The 13,243-nt window shown below is 36.3% G+C and overlaps 1 protein-coding gene across 1 annotated transcript; it reads right to left on the minus strand.

The window, feature by feature from the left end:
• Positions 1-983: 983 nt before the first annotated feature.
• LOC103952292 (SNARE-interacting protein KEULE-like) lies at positions 984-10,424 on the minus strand. Its single transcript, XM_009363862.3, has 21 exons — positions 10,098-10,424; positions 9,124-9,182; positions 8,511-8,592; positions 7,803-7,881; positions 7,110-7,160; positions 6,720-6,816; positions 6,567-6,599; positions 6,235-6,360; positions 5,961-6,152; positions 5,798-5,881; positions 5,611-5,709; positions 5,454-5,527; positions 3,886-3,982; positions 3,236-3,361; positions 3,057-3,152; positions 2,865-2,981; positions 2,711-2,788; positions 1,853-2,043; positions 1,595-1,685; positions 1,419-1,508; positions 984-1,317 (listed from the first exon to the last, which is right to left on the minus strand). The coding sequence occupies exons 1-21, from the start codon at positions 10,171-10,173 to the stop codon at positions 1,264-1,266; spliced, it is 1,992 nt and encodes a 663-aa protein (XP_009362137.2). The 5' UTR covers positions 10,174-10,424; the 3' UTR covers positions 984-1,263.
• Positions 10,425-13,243: the final 2,819 nt, after the last annotated feature.

The following is a 13,243-nucleotide window of genomic DNA, read 5'->3' on the forward strand; positions in this document are numbered from 1 at the left end:
ACTCCTCTACCTCCCTCTATGGTAGCCTTTGTCGTCTTGTCTATGAAAAAGAAAATTCTTAATACTCCCATCTTTACACCCTTCGCACCCTCCATCGAATTAGACCAGGATCAAGACCATCTTTGGCGATGGCTTGGATTGGTGGCGACTTTTGTGACTCCACCGTGAACATTTGGGTGAGACAACGTCACAACCTTATCTTGGAGAGGTTGTTGGGCGCTCTCCCAGTGATCTTAGTGACATGGAGAACGGCAAGCTCTGCCTTGAGATAATCTCATTGTGCAAAAAGGTGTTTTGACAACTTTTTTAATTAATTATTAAACCCACATCAGCACATAATAGGATTTTTTACAAAATGACCACATTGATTTGTGACACTTATTTTCAGGGACTAGTTGATTGATTTTCAATTTTAGGAACCATGTTGAACATGTGGGTTAACTTCAGGGACGATTTGTGATAAAAACTCTTACATCTTATGCGCCCTATTTATGTGTCACATCAACATATAACAGAAATTTTGACACAATTGTAACAGAATGATCACATTGATTTGAACTGTCAGATTACGGGGACTATATTGATCGATTTTCAATTTCAGGAACTATCTTTGATAGTTTAGGTCAATTTCAAAAACCATTTGTGATATAAACTCTGCCGCGTATGGTGTGTTTTGAACTGTCAGATTACAATCCGGCGAAGCCGGTGATGCCTCTAACACGGCCAGGGGTGTCAATATCGAGTGGCTTCTCCAACAGTTTGGCTAAGTTGTTGGACAAGGAAGGAGAAATCAGCCCAAACCATGTCCTGGAACAAGCCAGCAGCTATCTCTGGCAAAGAGTATCAAACGCTTGGCCGTGGTAGATTGATTGATATACGAGCGCAATGATGTTACATTATTTGATATTTTTCGCTTGTTTTGTTTTGTTTATGTTGTGTTTTAATGAATTAGACAGTTTATTATTGTCTGGTTTCAATTCATCTGTCCTAGAAGTAGTGCTTGTAACTTGGATTCAACTCAGCATGCAAATTATCATACACATTCACAAAACCAACATGGAGCCGGCGGCAGAAACCCGAAATGGATCCTTCAAGAATATCTAGAGCGCCCCTACCGGTATCAAATGGTAGCGTTTTTCACATTGAATGTTGAGAAAGGGTCAGATGAAAAGAATATGGATACAACCAGCACGCATCTATGAATACAGCTTGAACTGGTAACGGTCTGAATGTCATTCCCAGCCTTTCCTGTGGATTCTACTTTCATATCTGCAGATCATCCAAAGAGAGCTCATGTGCCGTCATCCTCTTTAGTTTCTGCAACATTTTCGAAAGAAAAAAAAAGTTTGTTAGGGGAGAAAGAAGGAGAGTTCGTCTCAGATTCAAGCATGTTACGGATTAAAACTAAAATGGATTACCGCAATAAAAGAAGCAGGATCCTCGAGACATGAGGAGCCTAGAACAACTTCCCTCTTCAGTTTAGATGTGAGCTTGTGGCAAACCCTAAGCTGAAATGAAACAACTTATAAGCTCACTAAGCTAGAAAAGGAGAGAACCGCAACTTCATTTAGGGACAAGTGGAACATGTTCATACCTCGGACCTAGTAGCCCCACCTACTATAACTACAAATATGCGCTGGCCCATCTTTTTGAAATCACTCGATGCATGCCGTAATACTGGATCACTATGGATGCAGAAGGAGAGAATAGTTAAAATAAATCATTCAAGCGGCACTCAGAGTAGCTACTTATGGAAGATTTCCATAATGCAACAGTCCAAAAGGTAGCTCTAATTATAAGGGACGCTTTAATTATGAGGAACTCTTGGCCATGAAGTAGAGTGACAAGATACCTTGAATACCCATCATCAGAATTTCGAGGCCGGGCCCATGTTGGTGTCCGTCTTGATCTCATTGAATGAGCAACTGGAGGATGATTTATTGCCGAGACATGTGACCTCCCGTGAAAAGTTGGACTTGGGTCATTCAAACATGGATAATCTTCCTTTGACAGTTCACCTTTACTAAGGTTTTCTACAAGTTCCTGAACAAAGAGATGATTGGTAATTGATTACTCGTACAATCATTGAAACTAAGTTTCATGATATGTTATGAAGACTAAGACGGAGCCCTTAATTGCTCTTTCTATAGCAGTCGCTAGGTAGCATGCTGTGCATATTCAATGGGACGAGTATTTACATACAACATATCTATATGCAAGTTTCACCAGAAAATGTCACGTGAATGCCCCACTAAAATACCAAGAGTACATTACAAAGAAAAGAGACGGAATGCAGCAGCCCAGATTACAAACACTCCAATTTGCTAGAAGCTACACCCTCAAGAAGATAACAGCTTCTACTTAGAATAATTCAATAATTTTGAACCACACAATAATTCAATAATTAGATGCCTTCTCATTACAGTTAGCAATTAAATATATACCATTACTACCAGTACTAATATTTTTTGTGATAGAAATCAAAAAGCTTCAAGAACATGGCCATCAATTTAACTGAGAGGCAACTCAGTTACATTTTATTTTGGCCGTCTCAAAAACAGGAATCGAGATATTTGACAGGCAAATTGGAAGAGTTAACATATACCAACATAACTCTATATGGCTGTTCTAATCACGACATTTATCAATACCCAGACCATTCACCCATATAGACTAAGTAGGCTACAAAATAACCAAAAGGGAGGGGTACCTCTATGATTGGGTAAAAGCGTGCAAGCTGCCATGTTTCTCCTTCACTTGGACGTTCTTTCCTAGCTCCATGTTTCTTCTGAAAATTGAATAGCCCCTTGTTAGATATTGATTGAACGATTGAAAGAACTCTCAAAGATTCTGTAAACATTCACCTTATGAATGTCAAACTTCAGAGAAAAAGCCCCAGTGCTTTTTTGGTTATCTGGTGCTCCCCCAAGCAGTCTCATATTATTCACAGCATTCATATCATTGGGTGATAATTTTGCTAACTGAAAACAAAAAAAGCACCACAGTAACCACTTGAATGAGATTAGACACACTGATTGACCTCAGCTGGTACCAACCTTCATCAAATTGAGACCCTTCTCGCCTTCAAATTTCTCAGGATAAATGGCTGCAAGAATCATCAACAATCGCAACTTATTTTCACCAGTTGTATCCTGCATAAAAATGGTATGTATGGTTTACAGAACATAATGACAATTTTTCTTGCACACTAATATATACTTATATAGTTTCTTACCTCTTTTGTCGTCAAAAAATTGATCACATCTTTCATGCCCGCATCTCCAAAAACAAGATCCTGCTCCAGCTGCCCAACTTCTCGAAGCCCAAGCTCCCGGATAATTCTGTTAACTTTTCCTGCAATCTGGAGAAATAAAATAATATTTGCCTACACTCATGATTTCCATGTCCAAAGCTGACAGCTCAAATTTTCTTTCAGTTATTCAATATGCTATCACTTCTGGTATGAATCTTACTCCATCCATTAAATTTTTAATTGTATTTGCTGTGAAAACAAGAAATTGAGTTACTTTATTGCTTCTCTTGGTTTGCTTAAAAATGAAGCCTCATCCAAAGACAAATCTTTTACAATGGGACAGTGGAAACATTAAGGTGGAAAAAGAGCAAAAAGAGGAAAATAAATATGAGATTTGGACGACATTTATTCAAGAGGCAAAAGGGTGGCCACATGAATATGTCTCCATGTATAAAAGTCGTTGACTTAACAGGTATTTTCTGTTTAAGAATTTTCGTAACTAATTGATTACAATGAACTACAGCAATGGTCACACTGTTTATGAGTTGTCTTCATAAATTCCTTTAACCAAAATTTTGAATTTTGACTTGTTGGAATTTAGCGCATCAAACAGATACTTCAAATGAACTAACCTCTACGTGAAGGGAGAGCTTGTCGATTTGTTCACTATATTGTGGCAATGCTTGAACCATCTTTTGTAAATCCCTCGTAGATAGTTCACGAGCATCTCTATATAACACATGAACATTTAGGTGAGAAATAGAACACAACACGAACTGGCATACCAAATAGACTTGCATAAGCTTCAAAAATTTAAACAAAAAAATGATGTTGATTAAGTTAATATCTATAGAAAAAAAACACAAGCACGAAAATAATAAATGTTTCCTAAAAGAGCAAGTCTCATATTCTTTTTCTTGGATACAGAAAGTAACATTATGAATAATTTTAGAGGATGTAAGTAATCCAAGATTTTTTAGCAGGGCCCAAATAACATTTTTATTACCCTTCATACAATAACCCCACCGCATGCAGCTCATTCAATCTTACAATAGTAACTTTATATGACGCATATATTGTTAGGAATTGGCTCGTCAAGGTTAAAGTCCTATTTTGTTTAGGATTGTATTAGGAAAGCTGAGGTGCACAGATTCTTATTCTATAAGGACTAGGAAAGAATTAAGTTAGAATTTAGATTAGGAATTCTAGATGCCTAATTGGAATAGGAAATAAAGTGTACCTTCCTATCCCATATAGAATATGAAAGCTAATCAGAAAATAGGCATGTAAACCACACCCTATACTTATAAATAGGGTGCGGCAAGGATGAAAAGCAGTGGATAAAACAGAACGCCGAGAGAAAAGAGGGGTTAGTTCTAGGGTTGCAAAAGCACTGTATACTCCATTAATAATCAAAGCAGCCATGGTTTCTCTACCTAGAAATCACAACTGGACTTAGGCAAAAGTTCCTTGTGTGTTTCAAGTTATTCTCTATTTGCTAAGTTTAGTCTACTGCCGGATACATCAAAGAACAAGATCCAGAGGGAAGTTCAGAATTATAACATATATGGGCTTCACTACATATAGTTTACGCATATTATGAGCTTTCTACTTAAAAAATCAAAATGCTCAGCACCAGAGTTTAGCTGTACTAAACCATGAGTCTGTTACAAAAAAAAGTCAAGTTGGCAGACCCTACGAGGAGAGATTCCTTGCATCAATGAACTACATATGATATGAGGCACACATATCTTCATCATGTAACAATGATTTGCACAAATCAAGGATGTATGGACATCAAATTTCTTGAGCTGGTCCTTGTTTTAACCAGAAGCACTCCTACCCAGTTATGAACAACAGAACAGGAAAATATTGTGAGCCACTACACAGTTAGGCTCTGTTTGTTTGACCAGAACGATGGAATGATTGAATCGGAAGAGAAGTTACACAGTTAGCCCTACTCCTGTATTTCTATCAGCCCATTGAACAGGGTGCATAAATTCCTTATGTTTCCCTTCAAACTAGTCAAAGTTTGTGTATTAATGGAAAAGCAAAACAAATTCCATTCATGATCTAAATTCCGGCAAAACAACAGGGTTAAACAGCTATTCATTACTCAAAAGAAAGTTAGAAAACAAGTACATAATTAGAATTTATTAAAAATACAAAAAGAATAGTTAACAAATAAATACACGCGAACCTTGAACCATGGATCTGTGCAGCCTTATTCCTTGACACGAAGTTGGTCATTTTATCATGCAGTCGTTCGCTAGCCTGACAAAGGTCATTGTGATGGAAAAAATTAATTAATTTATGCCTGTGTAACCCTGAAGAATACAAATAGACACAGGACATACATCTGCTATATGTGTGTGGCGAAGCTCAAGCCAGATTGGATCATGATCTTCTAAAAGAACCACTTTTTCCTCAGGTGGACCACCAGTTTTGCTTGGAACCTATAAGTATTGCCTTTATAAAGCATCCAAAAGAGACAAAAAAACAGAATTTGAAAGCACATCTATGTAAATGGACATTTCAACTTACCTCGTGCACATACTTATTTCCATCCATATTTAGCAAGTCATGACACATGGCGTCATATGTCCATTCATGTATGATAGGTGCAATCTGAAAATTCAGATGAGAATATTCATTATAATAATAAAGCCAATTCCACTACGCATAACCAACACATGCACCTAAAAACCTGATCTACAGATCTGTCAAGGATAAGCAACTCGCATGTTTCTGTCTCAGGGAAGTTCTTAATTGTAGTTTTATATTTCATGAGACAATCCCAGATCCCAGCCGCAAGCTTTGTAGGAATTAAATCACGAAAAGTGGTCATTGTGGTGGCATCAAGTGACTTTGCAGCTCGATAACGCACAAAAGGAAATTCCTAGAAAATAAAAAACAAATAGATGTTTCAGAAAACCTGTACTAAAACTTCAATCAAAATTTAACATCATCAAAACATGTACCCTTAACGAAGCAAAAACTGTGGCAACACGAGCAGCCATCACATTCAAACATGCAACACCTTTGCGTGAATCCTCATCATCCCCATAAAGTTCTTCTAAAGCCCTCTCGTTGTTGGTAACAAAAGCCTGTGCTAAGAAATTACAAAAGAGAAAAGCCATGAACAATTTTTTTTTCTAACAAATTGCTGTAAATTTTTACGAAGGTTGAAGCTTAATATCACATGAACCCCGAATTTAAATATAAAATAAAATAAAATTTTTTTTGAAAAGGATATAATATAAAATGATGACTACAAATAAACCAAAACTTTGACTGCAATAGCACCACATACCTGACTGTCTATTGCACAATATTCCAAATTCATCTGCAAATTTGCCAAATCAGCATCTACTTACTTTTAACCAACAACAAAGAAGACAACTGACTGATACATAAAGTTCTGCAAACTTATCAATCTAGGATACGTTTGAAAAAGAGCTATAACCTCAATCAATTTAGCTATCCGAGTTAACACAGTTCCATCCTTCTTGATTTGACTAACTAATTCTCTTGAAATAGGTGAACTGAAGAAAACAAATGCCCTGTAAAGACAAAAAAAGAACCATTAGAACCTTCAAACCTAAATATGATAAAAATCACACAATCAACTAGAACAAGGCGCCACTTAGTACTTCGGTCTAGTGGTAATCGTCTTCACTTGTAAGTGAGAGATCTTAGGTTCAATTCTCGCCAAAGGCAAATTTGAATCACATTATTGCTAGGCCATTGTGAGGCTTAAGCCCACCCCCTCCCCCTTAGTGTAGATAATATCGTTTGTTCAAAAACAAAAAATAAAAAAGAACTAGAACAAGGCAAGTGATATTTATGCACATACTTCCTGTACAATGGTGACCTTCCCGACATGTCTGACAAGAACATGATAACACTGCAAATTAACGCCAGAGAGAGAAAGTTAGAGCGGCCGCCATCTATATGGCTGACGTACCAACAGGGAATACGTAATTATTCAAACAATCACTTCGCCATTATATTAAGTAGAAAAAAAAAATTTATTTCACATTTTACTCGTGAGAAATGCTTGATTTCAGTGAGATGAGAAAGAAACAAGGAAAATTTTAGTTAAATATTCCTCCTCCCCCCCCCACCCACACAAACAGGGAAACAGATGGAGTAAGAACAGAGGATAGCTGGATAACCCTAAAGTTAATAATATAGATAACAATTCAATCAAACTTTGAGTCTCAAACTTGTGACTTGTCAAGTTTTGTTCGGGTCACCATTCCCGAACCCTTAAGTTGTAAAATGTGTTACAATAATTGTTCTACATTCCAGCCTTCAAGAGCCCAAAACATATATAAATTGGTAGAGTTGTAGGATCTCACTCTAATGTCATGGTACATTTGTTAGTTACCAATGTTCCCAAAAGCTAAGTGTTTGGATGTTCTCTGGAAATAGTTTCATATTCTAACAAGATTCATTAAGAAACCATACTACTAATATGCTACAAAAATAAAAACATTATAGTTCTCTCTCCCTCTCTCTCCAACAAAAATTTAAAAAGAATTACTTCTCTTTGGTAGGCTGCATGAAGTATATAGCATCCCTGGAGGGCATTGGCTGCCTTCGCTTAACTATGTCTTCAACCACTGCAAGAAAATATGAATTGTAGTAACAAATGAAAAACAAAGCCCATCTACCAATACAACATGTTAAATGACTGGCTTCAGAAAATAAGCGGGAGACAAAAAACTGGGCAACCAGTTATCAGCTTAAAATGGCAACAACATATTATTCACAATTCTATAAACACATGATATGTAAAGTTTAAATACATGTTCATTGACCACACCACACACCAAGAACAAAATTGCATCAATTTCATGTCCTCGACACTACACAACAGATATAACTTAGTAACTTGTCAAATAAAAAATAATCAAATACCATGCAGTGACCAGTCAGCAGCTTCCAATTAGGGCTTCTACAGTAGCACTGACAATTTTATAGTGTGGAATACTGTACCAGACATTTAGTAAATGCTACCAGATTGGGAGGTGCAATGCCTTTTGATATATAGCCAAAGAAATGCAGCACCTTGTTATATGGTTAGGTAAATGTGACTGACAAATAACTACTAACAATTATCGAATACCATGACGATGCAGCATCCTCTTGTGCAGCTGGCAACAAAATAGATTGGCCAGAAAGCAGATACCAAGACAATGCCCAAAAATAAAAAGTATAATTTCTCAGGGAGAGTCCTTTTGATTCTTACCTGAAACACCTTCATCTGTCGTGTCAGACGTTTTGCACACGTGAGATATTATTTTAAGAGTAAGTTTGTCCACGATAAGTACCTACAGGGATAGCAATCAAATAAAAATTGCAAGTACACAAGGAAGAATATCATCACATTGAAAATTATCATGAGTTTATAAGAGACAATGGGTTCACCAAATAAAAAGAGAGATAATATTCCTTTACCCTAGAGATACACCTGTTATATTTCCCAACTATTAGAGAGTACATTCAGTACTTGATCAAATCATTCACTTACAAGCTCCATTCCACAGTACATAATGATAAAAATAGTGTACTTTATCAATTATAGACGAGAAAAATCCCAACAAGTACTAGACACTTGATAAGCACATACAACACGTGTTTCCTGTTGAGGTTCAAAAACTTTCCAAGTTCATAATTATGTCTATGACTACGAGTGTTACAAAACGAATACTTTCCTAATAGATGTAGCCCATTCCTAGATCCTATAATCCCTGGAACACATGTAAGCACTTCTTATTATCCGAACATAAACTTATAATCACAAAAAATTACGTATATAAAATTTGTGCCACAAGTGACATCATAATACCAGTTGCATTTACCTTCCAGGTTGCTGTTGAGTCCCCCGTTTTGCAAGACCGAAGCATTTCAATTAACAATCCTAAACACAAAATTTCGAAAAATCAGTCACAAAATGGCAATGCAACAACAAATCACCATCAATTATAAACAACAGTAACAGAGTGATCTTGGTCCATATCTAGAACAAGCTGGTCAACCCCGCCCAAAAAATAAACATTTTGAACTGCTATATCTCCACCGTTACAAAAACCAGCCTAGCTGCTGCACATTGCACCGCAGAGGATCAGTGCTCCTCCCACATTGCACGCATAATTTGGTTTTTCCCGGCCTACCGAAATCCCAATAACGTAGCTACCTCATTCTCACCGTACAGTTCATCCATCTGAGTATTTGCGATTACTAATTGTAGTCACAGATGTTGAGAATCAATCCTACATTAAAGGGAGGAGGGACTTTGTATGGGCTTATGAATAAGTTGGGTTACTCCTCATATTGCTAATTGGTTTTATGGTGAAAGCTCAACTTTCCCCATATTACTAATTGGTTTTATGGTAGACGCTCAACTTTCATCATGGTATTAGAGCAAATTGCCCCACATGTGAAGCTCAACGGCCACACGCGCTTCATATCACCCCGTTTGTGTTGTCTTAAAAATTCACGTCACGTAAGGGGGGGCGTGTTGAGAATAAATCCTACGAGGGGGACCTTGCATGAGCTTATAGTTAAGTTGGCTACTCCTCATATTGGCAATTGATTTTTCGATGGAACCTCACGGATTATTACTAACTCCAAAAAATCATTGAAGTTGTAGCTTCTACTGCCAATTACTTAATCACTAAAATTGTTCAGTAACCAATAAGTTTCTGAACCAATTACACTACGAATTCATCAGCTTAGAGCTTGATTAAGATGCTAGTATTAATTAAACTAATAATCAGAGAAATTGAAGTGGAATTGAAACGAAAGCGAGTGAGGAGAGAGGGAGGGAACTCACGGTCGCGGGTGATTTGCTTGAAATTCTTGTAGTCGCCGCCGTAGGACGACGAGGAGTCGGTGTCAGAGAACGACATGGTCCGCGCTTTTTCTCCTTCCCTTCCTTTCCAGGCCGATCGATTCGCTGGCAGAAAGAGTCGGAGACGGGAAGGAGAGAGATATCGCGAAGTGGCGGAGGTGGGAGGAGAGAGAAAGGGGAAATGTTTTTCTTTGGTTTCTTCAAGTGGAAGTTAGACGGGGAGGGGAATGGGATTTTGATTTTTAGGGGCGGCGATGACGTGTTGGCCGAATGGAGGGGAGAGGGAGAGAGAGAGAGAGAGAGAGAGGAACAGAAGCAGGAGAGAGAATGAGAAACGAAAAGACTTGATCTCTTCTTCACAGTTTATTTTCTTTCTAGACTGATTTGTTTTTTCAGAGGAAAACGGAAAATTCTATGTTTCTGTTTTACCCGGAACTTGTTGTATTTTTATTTTTTTAACAAACTATATTTATTTATAACAAAAGGTGGAGAATTGATTAAGTTTTATAATCAATTAACAATAATGTAGTTTAAAATCATCTTTGGCGAAAATAAAACCTAAGACATTTAGGTATAAATGAAGATAAATACAACTAAATCGTAGTACTATGTGGGAGTAATCTCGGTGCAACTTTTCAAATAATTAGTTCAATTTTCTTTGAGCTGTTTTTTTTATATTTCAATTTTACTCAACTGGTGATTTTTTTAATATAATTGAATGAATAAATGGATGAAGTTGGTATTCTGAATGAATGAATGTAAGGTTGGGCTTTTAAAAAAAATAAAAAATAAAAATAAAACAGACTGAATCGTCCGAACCACACCCACGGTTTGGTTTGGTTTATTTTTTTTTTTTTTTAATTTTAAATGGTTAAACTGAACCAACTCGCATATATTTTTATTTTATTTTTTTAATCATAATTAATACGTGTAGTAATATAAATGGTTAGTTATTTATGAGTTACCTGGTTTTTACTACATGAAAACAAAACCTTATTAGTTTAAGAGTCCCTTTGTGCTTTCCTTTTAACAAACACTCATATTGGTGCTACGTTCTGTAGCTTTTGGCAGAGAAAGTTGTTATGTAATTTTGTCTTTATACAAACCGAGAACCGAACCAAACCAAACCAATTCGTCACTGTCGGTTAACCGACCTAATCGATTTCAACCCCAACTTGATCGGTTTCGGTTTGTCATTTTGGCCCAACCGATTAAATTAATTTGGTTTCAATTTTGGCTCAAAACCAACCCAAACCACCCACGCCGACCACTAAATGAATGAATGAATTTGGTATTCTGAACCCTGCAAATACGGACCAGTCTGCAGTTCTTACAAAATGACTTGTCATTTGTCACCTGTTGCTTTCTTCTTGAACCAGTTCTTTCCAATTATTGAACAAATGAAAGACTAGGGAGGGGCAATAAATTGAAACTTTTACGTGTTTGGAATACAATTAGGTATAATAAGTGTCATAATACAAGTGAATAGACACTTTGAAAAGAAAAAAACTTCTCTCCATTTGTATTTTAACACTTAATGTACGGGTCGTACATTGAAAATTTCTTTAATAAATAAAAATAACTTGAAATGTGAGCCCATGATTGGGGGAGAAACTTCCATAGAATCCTCATCTCAATCAAGCAGACACGCCTGGTGTTGACTTTTTAGGTGAGGAAATGGACCTCTCTATATTTGTAGCATTTGCCTTCCCCACTAAGTAACAAAATTTGATATTAATAGTGCAAAGCACTAAGCAATGTCTTCAGTTGAGAGATCAGGTGCAAATGTTCAAATCAAGGGATAGCTATTGCAATACGGAAAGGGCAAAAGTGTCTTGTCACAATAGCGATTAACTTGATAATTTGACAGGTTTTAAAAGGATCGAGTTCTTTTTTACTACTATAATCTGGTGGTATTATTCTTTATTTATAAATGAGAGGTCTTAGGTTCGAATCTAATAGATGGCGAATTTGATACCAAATTAGGTTGTTCATTGTATGACTTACCATACTCCCCCCACTCCTAATATAAAATATGCCGTCATACTAAAAAAGAGTATGCGGATGGCTGCCACAAAACCAACGATAAACCTCAAAAATCAACAAGCTATTTCTATCATGAGCGTCCATTCCATAAAAAAGAATCACTAACGTCCATGCTTTCACCACGCAAGAGTTCGGGGGTGTATTCAATTAGGATTTTGAGAGACTTTTATAGATTTATGAATCCATAAATTTTTATAGAGTTTAATTAATTTGTAGAGATTCCATGTAAAATTTTAATTCAATTCCCTCGAAACCTTAGGGTGAGATGAGATTTGTGATTGCTTAAACTACACTATGAAATCTCTCAAATTTCGTTGAATTCCTTATCCTTTTTAAAATCTTTAAGATCAATTCTAAAATTGAATACATTTGAAATGTTATAAACTTCTTTAAATCTTCATTGAATACACTCAAGTTTCTAAGGATTATAATAAACTATCATAACGAATTGAATACACTCTGAATTTTAAAGAATCACTTAAAATCCTAATTGAATATTCGTATATTTATGAAAAGAATTATCCTTTAAAATTCAAATTAAATACAACCCCCGATTCTCATTTCTCTTGCGGATGAGAGAGGATCCTCGCCAAATCCTCTTTGTGAGGATCTCAGAGATCCTCCAATTACATCTGTTTATCGTACATCGTGCATTCAGCTTTCATCAGGTACTGTTTATATTCAATTTTAAATAAAAAAAATTACAATAAGTTATGATCGCATGGTATATGATGAACGAATCTGATTTGAGGATTACCGGAATCCTCACAAAGCGAATCCGGCAAGGATCCTCATTCCTGGATAATCTGACGTGAGCTCCACGTCCATCCACCAATTTAAAACATTTCAAATCACCATAAAAGAAACTAGCAAAACAAAACAAAACAAAAAAAAAAAAAAAAATCACCATAATAAGAAAGGATCCAAATTTAAAAAATTTCGAACAAGTTAAAATTGAATCGCACCAAACTCTACTCTCTCTCTCTCTCTCCAATTCAAACATTTCAACGTCACTGGAAATGTCCTTGTATGTTATAACAGGACAACATTGTGGCAGTGAACGAAAACAAAAGTGGTTGATC

The sequence above is a fragment of a genome, unplaced genomic scaffold (genome assembly GCF_019419815.1).
Source record: "Pyrus x bretschneideri cultivar Hongxiangsu unplaced genomic scaffold, Pyrus_bretschneideri_v1 Contig14, whole genome shotgun sequence".
NCBI classification, from domain to species: Eukaryota; Viridiplantae; Streptophyta; class Magnoliopsida; order Rosales; family Rosaceae; genus Pyrus; species Pyrus x bretschneideri.